The following is a 16,703-nucleotide window of genomic DNA, read 5'->3' on the forward strand; positions in this document are numbered from 1 at the left end:
ATTACTCCGCTACAATGGCGTCGTTTGGCACACACTGGAAGTACCATTCTAGCAAACATCAGTTTCGTAGCACAGGAGTGACGCATTAGTGTCCACATACCGTTCTGTTCCACGCATGTAGAGCCCTTTTCGCAAACCGTGCAGCCGTCCCAAGGCTTAGTGTAATCCCAGCCTCCGCACTTGTAGTAAGCAGGCACAGGGCATCTCGTGCTGCTTGGACCAGTCTCCTCAGTGGTGGTCTTTGTGGGCTTCTCGGTAGTCTTTGTAGTTGTCTTGATAGTAGTCTAGAGAGGTTAGTATAGATTCGCAATAAGACGCTACAATGACTCACCTTTGTCGGGGTAGGCTCTGGCTTCTTGCTAGTCGTGGGCGGTTCAGGCTTCTTGGTCGTGGTGGTCGACGTTGGTGCTGGCTTCGTACTTGACTTGGGTGGTTCGGGCTTCTTCGAAGTGGTTGTAGATGTTGGCTCGGGCTTTTTGCTTGATGTGGTCGGCTCAGGTTTCTTGGTTGTTGTTGTTGTTGTCGTTGTGACTTTGCTTGTCGTTGGCTGTGGAACACCCGATGTAGGCCGGCTGATGTTGTCGGTGCAACGACCCCCAATGCAGGTTATGATGTACGTCTGGCGAGGCACAATGTCGACATGGTTATTTGCTGGCGCCTGTTACTATGTCAGTATGGAACACTCTTGCGAGTAACGAGTTACATACAGCAAAGCATACTGCCGAGAGGCTTGTCAAAAGCGCAAGCGTGGTGAGCTGCATGATGGTTTGATAGTCAGATAATGATATGTTCTTGAACGAAGATGCTGCCCCAGATGAAGAGCCTGGACTCATGGGACACCGACAGCCTCTTATACCCACGAGCTTGTGCTACTAGTCGGTTCAAGTCTAGGAAGTCAATGACAGGCTCAATGATAGCTTCGTGGCTCCCGTTCTGAACACCCGCGGCTCCATTGTAGACATGCAGTCTGGCCAGGGCCAAGCTCAGATACGAGGCCATCCTAATCTGCTCTTGCATTCGCCTATATTGTGGCTAGCGAGTTTGTGTGCCATTGTGACGGTACAGGCAATGTCAAGCATGGCGAGATCTCGTCCAGTCAGCCAAACACGACAAAGCACTCAAAAATTGCATTTGGAATTCTTGGAGAGATAGGATGCGCTGCGATCGATGGATGTATCCGCGTTCGTTGCAGTGCATTTCAGAATGATGCTTAGACGGGTTACCCACGATACACAGCTACAAGGCTTTGACCAAAATTCATTGCCTAAAGGCCATCCGCAGCTCGCCTGCGTTCCGAGATGCTTCGCGACTGTAACTGATGCTATTCTTATCCATGGCCACGCTTATAGACTGGGATGTGTTTTAGCCGCAAATTGATGCCCAGTTGACCCATGTCCGAACACCAGACTCACATCCACTCGAGGGCGATCGTGATTCGTTTCCTTTTCCCAGATGGCGAAAGGATAGATTGTTCGATACAAGCAGTGAGACTGGTAGCCGGAACACTTGACGGGAAACCCGCGCGACGCTCGAGACGATCGCAGGATTGTATCGTAACCCGGGGGCGGATGATTGGGGTGCGGAAGGATGGGCGCTTTGCATGCTGAGCCAAATTATGGGGTTGACACTGCTCGAGAAAGCTCTAGGCGAGTAATGGCAGTAGTGCGCGAGGAGCCACATGGGTAAAATGAACGGTAGTTACTGTCCAGGCCTGGGGGGGTAATACCTGATCATTCACCGCCTGCTCCATTCTGTTGCTGAGTACCGTTTCCCAGAAGGTCTCCAACACCAATCCACTTCCTCACAAGGAAGGCGCCCTGTGGCCTCAGCTTCCTGTAGTATCCCTCTTCTCTCTCGAGTATCTCAAAGTTCCGCTTCTTGTACCATTCCATGCCTTCCTCGTTGGCCTCCCACACATGTGCTGTGACACAGCGTACACTGTGAAGCTCGACGGCTTTCTTCACTATCGTCTGTAGCAGATGCATAGCAATGCCGTGGGAGCGGTAGGGAGCTAGGACGCCAATAGTGGAGATGTATAGGTTCGAGGAAGGAAGTATGCGACATCGGACGGCACCAACGAGATGTGGTTTCTCTGTGGGTGATGCTGAGGTGGCATTCGCGGGCGACGAGTGCCATACTGCTACGAGGGTGATGCCGTGGTGTGGCTCGGTCATTGTTTCCTTGTAAAAGGTCTCTGGGTAGGATATGGGTAGAGTGAGGGTATTCAGGCGCTTGAATGCCGGTAGCAAGTCTTCGGTGAGGGGCACGAGTTGGACGTTCGGCGGCAGAGGGCGTAGGTTGAAGAGCTTCGGGATGGCTGGCTGTTGGGTAGAGAGGGAGATGGGCGAGGGTATGCGCGAGAGAGCAGGCGTGACTGTTCGAGAGGGACGGGGGCTTTTCTTTGACCGCGGTCTTGAGGGTGCTTGGAGGAAGTCGTCGGGTATGTCGTTCCAGTTCTCCATGGCTGAGGGCGTAGGGGTCGGGTTAGAGGGAACGCGCGTCGGCGCAGAGACAGACTTTGGGGGAGGCGGTGGCCGGTTCGTCTTCGATGATGCCATTGGAGGAGCGTTTGAGGGCGGCGCAGGTTGTTTATCGAGGCTTGGCTTCTTGAGCCAGTTGTTGAGGGAGGACTGCATCGCGGGCAGAGAGGGGCTGGGTTGGCTGTGATGATGTCGTCGTGGGTCGTGGTTTGGGTAATGATAGCCAATGGATGGTCACGTGGACAACAGCGAGTTGCTAAAGTTGTATCCTCGCGATGGGTTGTGAATTGTCAAGCAATGGAAGCGCAACCCGCAAACACAAACATGAGGGGAGACTTCTGGTGTTTCCCTGACGCGCCCTCGGATCGTTTGCAGGGATGCTTCCTAGCGTGCTTTCGTCGGCCAAGCCGTCAGCTCCGACTTCTTGCAGGAACAGCATCATCGCCCTAGAAATCCCCAGGAGCCACCACCGCAACCATGGGCGCCGAGAACTCAAAACCCTCGTCAGAGGTCAAGCAGCATGTCTTCTCCTCGTACGTCGCATAGTCCACATTCAATGGCTCCAGCCCCTCACAAGAGATGAATCAGCCAGTGACGTCGTGTGCTGATAATTTGCGCGCAGAGATCACCCCTACAGCTTCTCTAATGAACTCGTCGGATCGCTGCAGAAGAACACTTTCGTACGTTCAAACGCCAAAATGGGCGAATTGGGGCTAACACACGTGCAGACAGACTCGGCGCGATCAAGACAGCAAGAACTCCAGTACCAGGAACGCCTAACCGCCGAGCTCGAGAAGCTGCGCGAGCAAGAAACCCAGAACTTCTCCAAGTTCAGCGAAACCCTCTCCAGTGAGACCCCACAGTCGGATGAACCCTCCCTAGTCGAGAAGATCCAGGATGCCACATCCAGCAGCTCCACCCTCGCCGAGAAGCAAAGACAAAAGGACATGAGCAGGGACAGTGTCACCAAGGAGATCGAGCAGCTCAAGGCGAAGCTCGAGCAGAGGAAGAAGCTGGAGCAGGCCGACGCCGATGTCACCAAGGCCAAGGAGGCTGTCGTCTCATGTCTGCGGACACACGACCGCCGACCGCTGGATTGCTGGAAAGAGGTCGAGACCTTTAAGCAGGAGGTCGGACGCCTGGAGAAGGAGTTTGTACAAAAGACCATCCGATGAGCTACGACGCGAGATTGTGACGGTGAGGTTTGGCACGGGCGCCTTTGTATAGTTGGGTCGGGTGGGATATAGCATCCTCGAGGGCATTTCTTATCTCCAAATCCTTACATTACTTATCACCTTGCAACTTGCTGAGCACACCGTTACTATACTGACTATTTGGAGCTGCGGCGGAATCTTTAGTGGAGTATTCTTATGACTACTGGATTGCGTCTCTTTTCATTGTCGGTTCCTTCGGTCGTCACCACTATCTTCTATTTCTTGCACACTTCGAGAGATTGATCTCACGTTTTACCTATGTTTGTTCATGACTTTGGCTACCAGGGGACCTTTGCATCCCAATTTCCATCATCACAACTCGCCTTCACCGCGCGTTAGGACGCGTGAGTTCTTTAGGCTGCCTACGCCATCTGCAATAAAACTGGCCTACAGCTCACCTTCCCCTTCGGGCGTCTACCAGACTCACCTTCACCGTTGCTGCCTTGGCGCTTTGGCTTCTTTGTTAAAATAACAGTACAGTGTCTCTCGCAGTTTCGACAACTAACTACCACGCAAGCAGCCTTTAATCGCCGGCTGCAGCAACATCTTGCCTGCTCTTCTGTTGCACTTCACAACTCGCAAGCTGCAAGAAATCTTCAGCTGTAGTTGCTCGCCCACATTGTAGCAACTGCCTAGTCGCGACTTCGTGCAAAAGGCAACTGCCAGGTACGCCGCGTGGATCGTCGCGCCTTCCACTTTAAATTTCATCGTCATGTCGCTAACATTAAGCAGCAGCAGCAGACAGCATGTCGTCAACACGACCCTACATGGTACTCGACGAAGATGACGAGAAGTGGAACGACAATGAGAGCGACATCGAGTTGCTTGACTATGGTGAGCCGCTCCTTCCAAGTTAGATAAAGCTCATCAATTGACATCCACCTTTAGACTCCGAGTCTGATCTTGACATTATCGCGACTAATTCTCGTGAGGCGTCTGCTACACTAACTACTCCGAGCTCGAACGAGGGAAAGACCCGCACGCGCAAACCTCCGCCAAGCAACGACATATCTCTACCGGATGTTGCAATCCAGAGATACAGAGTCGGCACAGGTTTCGTTATCAAACTGGGCGACACTGTGGAATTGAAAGACCACTCGAACTAAAATGAGGGCGCTATGCACTCGGGAGACTTTCTACGCATTAAGAACATACTTATGAACATGGAGACGGATGAAGTGCGACTCTAAGGTTGGCGCATGAGGCGTACAAAGTACCTTGGTCAGGTCTTCGACTGTGAGTACAACCGAAAGACAGACTTGAGGACATGTACTGACTCCTCTCAAGGGAAGATGAACGAGCTGGGCATGGTCCTACGTCTTGATGAAGATGACACTACATTACCTTTTGTCGCTGGAATGGTAGACACCGAAATCGAAGATGTCCTACGAGTACGCGACTGTATGCTGACCAACAAACCCTACCCGTTTCTCAGCTTCCGATCCGACGGTTGTGCTGCATGGCCGAATAGTATGAGTAAGGACGAAGTCAAGCGACAAATCTTCCACGGAGGTAGGCTCATTTGCCGTGTCGTCAACGTTCTCTACATAAGTGGCACAAGGACAAAGCCATATGGAGGCGTCGTCCGTCATCTATATACCCACGAGGCGGATGCGACTGCGACACCAGCTCAAATTTCGGATCCCGGTAATTCTCGCCAGACTTCAATATCGGTAGAGGAAACTGAAGAGGAAGGATACGTTGTCGTGAACCAGACGCCTTCTGCAAAGAAGCGGCGTGCACGCGAGGACTCTCCTGACTTCGAGGTCTTGGAACAAGAGCCATCAAAGCGAAAGAGTCAGCACCCATCGAAGCAGGGCCGTTTAGTGTTCGGAGACGTGTTCTGTGGAGCTGGGGGTGCCAGTCAAGGCGCTGCCCAAGCTGGCTACTATGTGCAATGGGGTCTCGACAATGACGAACGCGCGCTTGCTGCATACCGCCTAAACCATCCTGGTGCGTACGCATGGAAGATGAATGCACATGATTTCCCGCCGAAGGGTATCAGCAAAGAGAACTGGAAAGTTGACGTACTACACCTCTCGCCCCCTTGTTGTTACTGGAGTCCCGCACAGTAAGAGAACACTTCCATTATGAGATCGTTTACTAACACCTGTCAGTACTCACGATGGACCCAAAGATCAAGAGAACTATGAAGCCATCTACACCGTTGGTCCGATTCTTAAGGAGGTCAAACCGCGTGTCGCAACACTTGAGCAAACCTTTGGCCTCGCAACTCACGAGCAACACAAGAGAAACTTTCTCATGCTCTTGAACGATATTGGCCAAGCCGGTTACGATGTGCGCTACAAGATTCAGGACTTGAGTCAATTCGGTCTCGTACAGAAGCGCAAGCGTTTGCTCATCATCGCTGCAAGGTTCGTGGTTTGCGATCCACATGCCAATGATATACATACTGACAGGTCTCAGACGGGGTACGCCCCTACCTCCCTTCCCAAAGCCCACGCATGGCGCTTCAGGAAGTGGACTAAAGCCCTTCGTGTACATCGACGATGCCCTCACGCACATTACCCGCCAAGGCAGGCGAGCTATGAACGACCCCTATCATCAACCCAAGTGGTTTCCCATCCCCCGAGCAGCCTATAATCCGCGAACATTCCTCCAAGGCTGCATCACCACTGGCGGCACAACAGCTTGCCATCCCTCCGGCAAACGACACTTCACACCTCGCGAACTCTCTTTGTGCCAGAGCTTCCCATATGTGTATGAATTCACCGGTGCCCAGGGCGAGGCCAAGAAGCAAATTGGAAATGCATTCCCACCAATTATGGCACAGGCAATGTACCAGACCATTGCACAGACTCTAGAAGCCTTTGAAAAGGGCCTTATCGGAGCTGAAGATGATCTCTCTGACCTGGATGCCATTCTGAGACCTAGCGGTGAGAGCGTTCCTCAACAGCGACGGCTGGACAGCTTCACCGGAAGCGCAACCCCCCACAGACCTTCTCGGACTGCCAGCTCTAGGATGGCGAGGGCTACTGAGTCGCGAACTGCATCGCCTTCCACGCGCCATAGGGCAGAGTCGATGCAACCACGACGTAGGAATGCAAGCGGCTTTCCGTCTTTGAATCTCCTCGATGGGGTTCTGGATGGCATCAGTAATTTCGCGAACAGGAGCACCGCTTCCGCCAGCAGGTCCACCAGACGACGTCGCGAGCCTAGTATTTCAGGCGACGATGACGAAGTTATCTATATCCCCAGCGACAGCGAATGAGCTTCTGAGATTCTTTCTGAAGTAGAGGGAATCGTTACTGCGCGAATTGATCTCATGTATCTTCGGAAGCTGCGCCGCCTCAATCTACTTGGGCAGAAGCAACCTCTGAAACATCGAGTCATGTGCATTGAAGCAGTCGGTTATCGTGACAAGCTACACGCCATCTGTGTGAATACAGTTCGTTTCACATCTAGGTTGCAAGGATAGTCTGTGAGGAACTTGTACAGCGAAGTACGTGCATACTACGTTTTCCTAGCTCCTAGTTACAGTCAACTTGTATATAGAATACACAGGATGTTTCCACTTCTTGACCTAGGTGTATGCGTGACAAGATGTGTTACACGCGATGTTGGCTGCTTTCCTTGCTATCCATCGATCTTGAGAGGGTGCGACAATGCTCGATCTTGATAACGCGCCTCACTAGCTCCATCGCGTCATAGCACACCGTGTATCCGTAGAATGTCTAGGAGAACACTCCGTACACTCCAAACCGAGGCCTTTATGCGCAAAGCCTCCTACTGGTGGACATAATCGGAATATTCTGCGGGATACTAATCGGGCCTGACCACAAGATAGACAAGAGTAGAGCACAAGGCTACCGAAAGAGGTAATTTGAGAGACGTACGCTATTGTCCGACCCCCAAGCCAAGCGCTCCCCAGACTGCATGTGTGAAGCACAAGGCCGTCATACCGTGTGCGATACCGACTCCCAGAGCCCAGGAACAACATCCGGACCGGCCAATTTCAGGTGGACGCCGCTTACCCAAAAGCTTAATTGCGACCCAAGCCCGAGCAAACCCAGGTTTGACATGTTGTCACCCCCATCTACAGGATCATCTTGCGAACCTGGGCTACAGTAACGAAACCGCGTAATGAGTGTACGCCGTACGCCCATCCCCCAAGCACCGACGTCCGCCCGTCTTATGGTAAACATCTTACGATTCTGACCTCATTGTGTCCAGGGTGCCAAACTTTGCAACACCGACGCTTTGTCCTCCCTCTCCCGCACCAATGGTCTCACCGGCAACTGGCAGAAACACGACGCAACCAGCATGACCCATGTTGAGCATTTCACCTTCTTTCCAAAATCTTACATGGACGTGGTACATGCGTTTACCCTGCGTCCGCCAAAATACACGTGCTTACCTACATTGGCATTTCTGACGACCGCCCATGCTCATGTTGTGATGGTGATGGACATGTGCTAGCCTCGCTTCTTCTCATGATAAGGGAAGCGAAAAAAAGAAATCAAAGAGGAGAAATTAAAAAGAGGGCAGCGAATCACGTCGTTTCGGTACGCCTTCCGGATGTAGCGCGAGAGGGCAGGAAAAAATCCAAGATAGATTGCTTGCTCCTGTCGACCCTCTCGGCCAAGTTGATGGATTTAGATTGCGAAGTTAGATGCACGACAAATGCATCCAAAGGCGGTTTTTCTCGCTTTTCCTTTCTGCTTGGAGAGCGGGACCTGCGATCGGACCGTTTGTGATGGTAAGCGCCCCTCCCCGCCTCGTCACGAGAGATGATGTGGGCTATGCAGGTTGATTGAGGAGGTGCCTGCGGAGTTGGATCCGGTTACACACCGCTATCTATTGCTTGGTTCAAAGCGTCTTTTTTTGTTGCCCTTCCCATTGGGCTTTTGGGGCGGTTTGCTGGCAGGAAGCGTCGACGTTGCTGCCCGGGCGGTCTTGGTACGTCGTCATATGAGGGAGGGTCGGGGGGTGCGATGGGAGCGGAGCGGAGACAGAAGCCGGACGGAGGGGTATATCGACGATGCGCATGCAAGATAGGTGGGATGATGGACGTTCAGGGTCCGATTGTCGTTCGGAGAGACCCAACGATACGCCCATGCCAATGCCAATGCCATGACACGGGGAAGTCCCTTCGGTGGCTTGCCGCATGTCAGATTTGTTTCCATGGTTCGCTCGTATGCTGGATGGTTTGTTTCGACACGGCTCGTAGCTTGGGATCGTCTTTGTTCGTCAAGCGCGCCAGGTGTGCGATGAGTAGCGGTAAAGAGGATACCACATTCAGGCCCAAAGTCAGGTCAGGCGATGGCTCGTCGGTGCATGACATTGCATGAGTGAGGCACAACGCCCTTTCCGGTTCAATGGAACTAGAGACGAGTGTGGAGCCGACTTGAGCGTCTCCCTCGTTTATCATTCGCGTGGAACTGTTCTTCCCGACCCTCTAGTGCTGATCTTGCTAGCGTGCCATGTGCGTTCCCGCTTCTGTTTCTTGTATCTTACCTGCTGTGGCTTTGTTGTGATGCCGAGCGTTTGAGCCTTGCGCGGCATGGTAGATGCACGCCGCGCCGTCGAATCGCATGTGAATATCTAGTGCTGCAGCTAGAGTATCTACTACAGCGGAATTTCGCTAGTTGGTCGATACAGCGGGCTGTGCTTCAGGTCTTGAGGCTGTTTGGAAGGTCAACGAGGGTGGACCTCGGGCGTGCGTCGAACAAAGGACAGCAAAACGGCGCTGTTTTACGGGGTGTGTGCCGGAGTCTTCGGCCGACAGGTACTGAGTTGTTCGGAACAGCAGGAAACGAGTGCAAGTCTGCCCGACTGGAGTTAAGATAGCCCGGCTTGGTTACCCAGGACAAAGGAACATGCCGATTCGGCAATCAAGCGGGAAAAAAAGCAAGGGAGCAACTTTGACATCAACTCTCCACTTGCACACGATGCCGCATATTCGCCGTGTGGGCCGTTTGGGGCATCACCAACGCTCTTCTTGAGACTTGTATCAGACAGGCGCGGACTAACTCTTCCGCGCTCGCCCGTGGAAACACTCTAGAACAAGACTTGGAACCTAGCGCATCCGACATGCGAGACTACGCTTCTTGGACGTCTGTTCTCAATCGAATAAACCTTCTTTTCAATGTTTCTAGAAACACACCATGGCCGCGCTACCGGACTTTCTCCCTGACATATCGGGGCGTCTGCTTCGTGCCTGCTAGCCAGCCGCTCGACATGCCCTCCGGAGCCTTGCCGAACCGCCTTGAGCACCTACCATAGTTTCATCACCTTCTACACCGGTACATTGGGCGCAAGGATGTCTGCAGCCGAACGCCTCAGTCCTTCCACATGATCCTTGCGAACATCGATGATCTGCACGTCAATCGCGTCTTTGGACGGCAGAGCTAGGAGTATTTGGAAGTCTGCATCGTGAGCGCATGGACGTTTTTCTTGCTAAGGGTCTCCTAAGGCCGTTGCCAGTGAAGGGGTTCCTGGCTACACGGCTTCCTAGATAGCTAGGTGGAGCGAGTCAAGTGTAATGAATTCATGGGCTTGCAACAGGATGACGATTGCGGAATGGGTCACTTGATGCCGTCTTCGAGAATAAAGACCGGGGGTGTGCGCTGCTGTGGCTGATGTTGATGTTGTGGAAAGCTGCTCACTCTACTATTCCGACTCTCTCACGACCCATAAGGCTGGCCTTGCTAAGGATCTGAGCCTCATTTCTCGATACGATATATCGGCCCATATCCTTCCTGTCGCCAACTAATCAGTCGAGTCGAGTTACTATAAGTTGACGGATAAACTCAATTCCTTGAACACGTCAACCACCATGGCGAAATCAACACGCTCACCGTTCCTGGATATTCTCCCCCCAGAGCTCCGTCTACACATCTATACACACCTTCTCGTCGCCCCAACATCCATCAAAGGCTCCGTCGCCCGTCAAGACACAAAATACGACCTCCATACAGCCATCCTCCGAACAAACAAACAAATACACCACGAAGCCCGCTCCGTATTCTTCGGCAAAAACACCTTCTACATCACATCCATACCACCCACCCCATCCAGCAAAGATGCCATCGACGACCAACAACAAGAAGAAGAAGGATCCGGCGCCTTTGAACCCCCTCTCCAACTCACCGACCTCCCCCTAGTCCGCCATCTCGAAGTCGACCTCCTCTACTATCCCACGTCCATGACCACATCCCTAGACTCCCGCGACGGAATCTGGAAACCCGTTTGCACTGGCGCAGACCGCTACACCACCAGCTTATCCTACCTCCTTAGCACCGTCTCGCCCAGTCTGCTCAGTCTGAAGATATGCGCAGACACGCGCCGTTACGTTGGAAGTACCACAGGCCAGGACGCTCATGCCCTCAGCGACAAGTTCAAGGCTGATACCGAGAGATTGCAGGTTCAGAAACTGCTTACGGGGTTTTACATGGCGGATAGTAACACGCTGTTCAAGAAGGCGATGAAAGATTTGCTCGTGAGGGACATTACTTTGCACTTTGACTTTCCGGAGAGCTACTTTGATTTCGTGGTAGGAAGGGAGAGGCTGTGTGGACAGAGCTTGGTCGAATTGGCGGGACAGGTACTGGCGGCTAGGACGGAGATTAGGTTCAAAGCTGCGTTGCAGGAGGTGGGTGTGGGGAGTGAGGTTGCCGAGGCGGGAGTCGTGAATTTGATTCCGTTTCCGTGCTGATGGATGGGTGTGTTTACGAAGGATAGGTGAATGGGTTGGATCGTTTGGGACAAGTATTTTGGCATGATACCATGATTTGACAGCACACTGAGCATTTGAGGGCGTTTTTGGTTTATAAAATTTAGATCGGTGGTTCGCATTAAGGGGTACAGGCAACATTTCAAAGCATCACATTCACATCTCTACATATGTCCATCGAAATAACGACTGGTTGATGTAAACAAACAAGCTACCAAGGCTGACGCGTATGACACGCGATGTAAACAAACGAAAGCTCATCGTCCCTGACCACATCCCTGGTCTTTGTCGTATCCTTCATCAGTGTCGTAAATCGTAAGTGTCGTCTCGTATCCATACATGATCCAAAATTGCAGTCAAAACCAAACACAGATGGAACGCAGGAAGCTCGAAAAGCAGAGGAAATATAATAATACACTCGTAGGGATGTCTACGCTTACCCACGGTCCTTGTCTAGACTCTAATAGTCCCTCCTGCGATGGCGCCTCGTTTTCACAGGGCTGCCATCCCCCTCAGAATCGCTGCTGAAGTAGTCGTAATCATCGCGACCGTAGTCGTATCCATGATCTGGACGGCGATCGCGATCGCGCCTGTCATCCTTTCGCGCGTCGCGATCGTCGTGTCCGCGCGACTTGGAACGGAGCCGGTCAATCACGCTGCGGCTTCTAGCACGGAGGCTGGGGCCTTTGCTGCGTTCGCGGTCATGCGCACGCGTTCGTGATCGGGAGCGAGAGCGGGACTTGGAGTGGCGGTCGCTTCCGCTTCTGTGATGGAATTAGAACGAAGACCAGTCAAGTGTGTGCGCAATACTCACCTCGAGCGTGTTGCCATCTGCCTGGCACCCAGGGCACCCGCAGCTGCTCCTGCCAATGTGGTCAGCCTACTTTTACCCAAGGACCTGCCCGCGAGTCCTCCCGCCAACGCACCTCCCACCGAAGCCGCCAAACTCTTTTCGCGCAGATCCATGCCGTCAAATCTATCACGCATTTTAGTCATGCGTGAATCATCGCGACGGGAATCTTTGCTAGAGCGGGACTGATGGGAGTGAGAGTCAACGGACCTAGCCCTGTGGCGATGTTCGCGACGAGGCTTGGTACTCTCACGGCGGGAGGAGCGAGTGTCGGTGTATGCGGCCATCGACTGTTCAGCAGATGGGGGCACGTAGGTCGGGTAGACTGCGCTGGGCACAGGCGCGAAAGTAGGCTGAGAGTTGGAGCGCTGACGGTTGAAGGGCGGGGGAGATGGCTGGTAGCCAGCGCCGCTCGCAGGGAACTCGGTGTGGTGGTAAGGATTCATAGGGGAATTTGATCCCACTGGCGGAGGAGGGATAGGCGCATCTACGGCAGGCGAAGGAGCGTAGCCGGGGCCGGGAGCGTATCTAGAGCTTCGGGGCGCATCGTACTGGCCATAATCTAACGAGACATTGCGCGGCTCTGTAGGTGGTGGCTTCGGAGTGTTAGTGAGTGGGCGCTGGAGCAAGGCCGCGAGAGGCGGCTCGTATGACGGAGTGAAAGCAGCAGAAACGGGAGAACCACGAGAAAGCGTGCGAAGTAAATGAGGCTGAAAGGAAAAAGGGGTGGAAGTCGCTGACGTGGTCCGGCTTCGCAACATGGGCGGACAAGAGTTCGCCGGTGTTGGATGCTCGGGCATGGTCGCAAGTGTGGCGCGTCGAAAAGAGGAAAAATTATTTACCTGAGGAGAGTATCCGTAGGCTGGAGTGACAGAAGGGCGGCGGTCCTGCACGGGGCTCGGTGCATATTCCTGCGGATTATAGGGCTTGTATTCGGAAGTGGGCGGAGGAGGGAAGTAAGGCTGTCCCTGCTGAGGTGAGGCCATGTCTCGTGAGTCGCTGTGCTGTCCGTCCAGGTCGCTGCTGTGTCTCCCGTGGCGTCCGCGACTCAGACTCCTACTAGCAGTGGTTCCAGTACTCTTTGCGCGTCGTCGCTCCTTCTTTCGGCGCTCGCGTTCGCGCTCGTAGTCGGTATCGTCGGTGTAGTCAGAGTACTCTGTCGGCGGGCTGCGCTCTTGCCGGGAGCTGCGCTTACTGGATCGGTCTTCGCTCCGGTGCCGTTGTCTTGCGTCTCGTTCGTTGCGGTTCAAGTGCTTGCCTCTCTTCTTGCCCTCTTTCGAGTCTGGGGGTGCAAAGTAGCCGCCGGGTAACTTGTGGAAGAAGCTGTCGGGAATCTGCTCTGCGCCGTAGCTGATGGCCTTGAAGGCTAGGGCCGCCATGCTTCAGATGGGGGCCGCGAAAGCCGGATGTCGTGATGTGACGTAGGACTGTCTTGCGAGCAGCGCTGTGATTGGAGCGCAGTCGACCGGTCCCAGCGATTCGACGAGGGGGCCTAGTTCCAAAGGTTGGGAGGATAGTCTGCAGCAAGGCCGGATAGCGATAGGCCGGACTACTCAGCGCGCGTTCTGGTGTGTATAAGCGATGTAGATGGTACCTGAGAGGGTGAGGTGGGTTGGCAGAGAATTTGTCTTGAAGAAAGTGCGCGGGGGTGTAGGGGAGGTAAAGGATTATGGGATGCGCCGCGGCAAGTGACCTCGACGGATGGCGGCAAGAAGCAAATAGATATGGCAATTGGGTAGCTGCGCTTAAAGACGATGATATAGCTGATTCGGTGCATACGTGCGACGCCGTGGCAGCCGCCTCCTACAAACTGCCAAAATGACGTCGTACGTCATCCGCATGGCTCGTGCGCCGCTGTCATTGGAGCCGCAACCTGGGGATCGTCGCTCCCTCAGCCTCTCTGGTAGATGAATGCTACGATGCAAAAAGCACCTCGATCAACGGTGATCTTGCAGTCATTCATGCACATGTCCATGTCATCAATGCGCCTTTTTTCTGCTCTTCACTCTTCACATGGACGCAGCGGTAACAGCACGAAGAACATCTACTGTGGCCTTCGGAGATCATGTTCAATGCAAGGGACGCACGGTCGGCATTACACCTACTCTCCGCGTGTAATCCTACATAGGGTCTGGCCTCCTATGGGGCGACGGGCCAAGACGACTCGGAATACACATTCCAATCCCCTTGCCCAAAACCGGGTTGCAACTCCTTACAACGCAGGGTATCTACTAGGAATGGCCAGGGTGCAGCCTATCGTGACATTGCTGTGCGTTGGCAAGCCTCGTCGGCTTCGTGACATCGACCACTCGGAGGGTTGGGGCTATGTGCGATGACGCCACGTTTGGACTTTTGCGCTTCACCGCCATCATGACATGGGTTACACGACCATGGCTTTCTACGCGCACTCGTACGGATTTCATCGAGGAATGTGATTAGAATTTGAGCGTCCAACTGCATGCGCATGGACCGGGTATCTTATGCATCCCACTACTCCGGAATAACCCAACGCCAGACCGACAACGAAGAGGATGAGATGAAGATCATTCAGTCATCGTGGGCCGCTCGACTACACTTGATCAGCAGCTACCGATGCAGGGCTGCGTATTTCCCCTGCTGGTCTGCCAGCGCTGTCTGGTACCTCGACCATGTCCTCCACCATTCCCAGGAATCTTTGTCTATACTCATCGCTCGTCGTCGTAATGCTCATCGGGCCATGATCTTTCCCAAACTTTAACGTGTTGAAGAGTTTGACGAGTCCTGTCATCGTCTGGGCCTGGAGTGCGTCTTTCGCCCAGAAGAAGTCGAGTACGATGGCCCGGTAAACCCACTTGCCGTCGCGCGATACGACACCTGTGCGCCATGTAGATCCTCGACCAGGGGGCGGCGGCACATCACCAGAGTTCAGGTCGGCGGGATAGCGGACCAGGAATAGCGAGTAGTCAACCGCATTATTGCCTTGTAGGATCTTAGAATCCCTGGATAGCTGCGCAACAAGCTCCTCTTTCTGATCGATAGTCACTCTGATCTTGTCTTCGAATTCATCAATGAGGCGCTCCTTGACGCTCTCGGGGGCCAGGCGCCCGTTAGCCACGTCACGTTCTGGGTAGAAGTAGTCATTGGGCTTGAGGTCATATGTCTCCCATCGCTTCTGTTGGGCCTTGCTGCAGCTCGACTTCCCGTACAGAATGTTCTCCATTATTATATGATGGCTCGGCGCGGTGCCTACAGCGGCTCCGACGGTAGCTGTAGGACAGTAGAGGAGGTCGGTTATGCGGACGAGGAGGGAGTCCTCATTCAGCTCCATATGTTCGACATAGGGCTCGAGGAGGCGATCACGGAAGAAGGATTGCTCAAACTTGCGCGGCAGGGACTTGATCAGGTACTTAGAATCAGGTGTCGTGAAGAATGTCTGATGCGCATTAGCGTGTCGTCCTCAGATGCGATGTTCCGCGCGTACCGAGCCTGAGTAGCCCAGATCCCCAATGGCGATCAGATCGGTCCGTTTGCTCGTGCTTGGGCGGAAGCTCTCGATGTACCCTTCCTCTTCAATCTCCCATGTGTCATTCCTCAGTTTCTTGAACAGAGATGCGCGATAACGAGCGAGAGTCAGACTGAAGACAGCGAAGAAGGCATAGATGCGCGCAAATAGACCCAATCGCGCGCTTTCATCCTTACGAGGCGAATCAGATCTGAAGATGGCGCGTAATATAGACGCGCTGATGAGACGGTCTCGACGTCCCATGTTGATTCAATTTTGTCGCGGTTGTTGTTGGTAGAGTACACAGAAGGCAGCGTTGCGGACGCGTGAAACGCTACAGTCCCAAGGCCCGTGAATGTCAGGATGATGTCATTGCGCTAACCATGAGCCTCCTGGAGACAAGGCCTGTGTTGTCTGCGCCTCGCATCTTCACCAGCGCGCCAAATTTCCATCGCCGCAAATGTTGAGCAGCTCGCACGAAGAATCGGAGTTCCCCCCATGTGGATGAGCAATCTCGAGGATCGGCTAGATCTGATGAGACGGCTCGCGGGCTTCTCTCTCGCTGCAGCTAACGTTTAGCACCCAGCATAACCGCCACAAAAGCGCCACAGTTTGATTTCATCCGCCGCATTCGAGGGTCCAGGATGGCTTCTGCCGATACGCTCTCAACCATCTTGTCTGACACGAGAGAAACTCGATGTACCTCGTGCTCGTGTTACAGGTACTTATTCCCGGTATCTGGTACCTTCAACGAGACCTAATCGGTCTCTTGGAGCCGTCACCAGCAACCTTGCAGAGGCACTACAATGAGAAGATCAGCTCTGTACCAAAGTTTGCAATCATCCTGAGACGCAACAAGCCGTACGGGGCATGACTAGCCTGACCTCGGGATCTCCGCGTGTTCGGCCTACTCAACTGTCAGGGACTTTGCTGGTTGTGCATGGCTAGTGGATGGAGCCCGAATACCGCTGCGAAATTTGCT

The 16,703-nt window shown here is 53.6% G+C and overlaps 7 protein-coding genes across 7 annotated transcripts; 3 read left to right on the forward strand and 4 right to left on the reverse strand.

Annotated features, from left to right (window-relative positions):
• Nucleotide 1: 1 nt before the first annotated feature.
• J4E90_009772 (uncharacterized protein) lies at nucleotides 2-999 on the reverse strand (the record flags this gene model as incomplete). Its single annotated transcript, XM_051439290.1, has 6 exons — nucleotides 2-48; nucleotides 101-284; nucleotides 332-359; nucleotides 618-658; nucleotides 708-805; nucleotides 861-999. 6 exons carry the CDS (start codon nucleotides 997-999, stop codon nucleotides 2-4), a joined length of 537 nt encoding a protein of 178 aa, XP_051286894.1.
• Nucleotides 1,000-1,730: 731 nt separating this feature from the next.
• On the reverse strand, nucleotides 1,731-2,636 carry J4E90_009773 (uncharacterized protein; the record flags this gene model as incomplete). The annotated part of the gene is made up of 1 exon (XM_051439291.1): nucleotides 1,731-2,636. One exon carries the CDS (start codon nucleotides 2,634-2,636, stop codon nucleotides 1,731-1,733), a length of 906 nt encoding a protein of 301 aa, XP_051286895.1.
• Nucleotides 2,637-2,957: 321 nt separating this feature from the next.
• On the forward strand, nucleotides 2,958-3,655 carry J4E90_009774 (uncharacterized protein; the record flags this gene model as incomplete). Its single annotated transcript, XM_051439292.1, has 3 exons — nucleotides 2,958-3,013; nucleotides 3,103-3,160; nucleotides 3,209-3,655. The coding sequence occupies 3 exons, from the start codon at nucleotides 2,958-2,960 to the stop codon at nucleotides 3,653-3,655; spliced, it is 561 nt and encodes a 186-aa protein (XP_051286896.1).
• A 785-nt stretch (nucleotides 3,656-4,440) lies between these two features.
• J4E90_009775 (uncharacterized protein) lies at nucleotides 4,441-6,926 on the forward strand (the record flags this gene model as incomplete). The annotated part of the gene is made up of 4 exons (XM_051439293.1): nucleotides 4,441-4,528; nucleotides 4,982-5,765; nucleotides 5,812-6,069; nucleotides 6,122-6,926. 4 exons carry the CDS (start codon nucleotides 4,441-4,443, stop codon nucleotides 6,924-6,926), a joined length of 1,935 nt encoding a protein of 644 aa, XP_051286897.1.
• A 3,567-nt stretch (nucleotides 6,927-10,493) lies between these two features.
• Nucleotides 10,494-11,372, forward strand: J4E90_009776 (uncharacterized protein; the record flags this gene model as incomplete). The annotated part of the gene is made up of 1 exon (XM_051439294.1): nucleotides 10,494-11,372. The coding sequence occupies one exon, from the start codon at nucleotides 10,494-10,496 to the stop codon at nucleotides 11,370-11,372; it is 879 nt and encodes a 292-aa protein (XP_051286898.1).
• Nucleotides 11,373-11,850: 478 nt separating this feature from the next.
• J4E90_009777 (uncharacterized protein) lies at nucleotides 11,851-13,619 on the reverse strand (the record flags this gene model as incomplete). The annotated part of the gene is made up of 3 exons (XM_051439295.1): nucleotides 11,851-12,154; nucleotides 12,205-12,836; nucleotides 13,083-13,619. 3 exons carry the CDS (start codon nucleotides 13,617-13,619, stop codon nucleotides 11,851-11,853), a joined length of 1,473 nt encoding a protein of 490 aa, XP_051286899.1.
• Nucleotides 13,620-14,809: 1,190 nt separating this feature from the next.
• On the reverse strand, nucleotides 14,810-15,985 carry J4E90_009778 (uncharacterized protein; the record flags this gene model as incomplete). The annotated part of the gene is made up of 2 exons (XM_051439296.1): nucleotides 14,810-15,652; nucleotides 15,701-15,985. The coding sequence occupies 2 exons, from the start codon at nucleotides 15,983-15,985 to the stop codon at nucleotides 14,810-14,812; spliced, it is 1,128 nt and encodes a 375-aa protein (XP_051286900.1).
• Between the last annotated feature and the right edge of the window lie 718 nt (nucleotides 15,986-16,703).

Source organism: Alternaria incomplexa (genome assembly GCF_024043165.1).
Source record: "Alternaria incomplexa strain BMP 0042 chromosome Unknown scaffold_17, whole genome shotgun sequence".
Taxonomy (NCBI): domain Eukaryota; kingdom Fungi; phylum Ascomycota; class Dothideomycetes; order Pleosporales; family Pleosporaceae; genus Alternaria; species Alternaria incomplexa.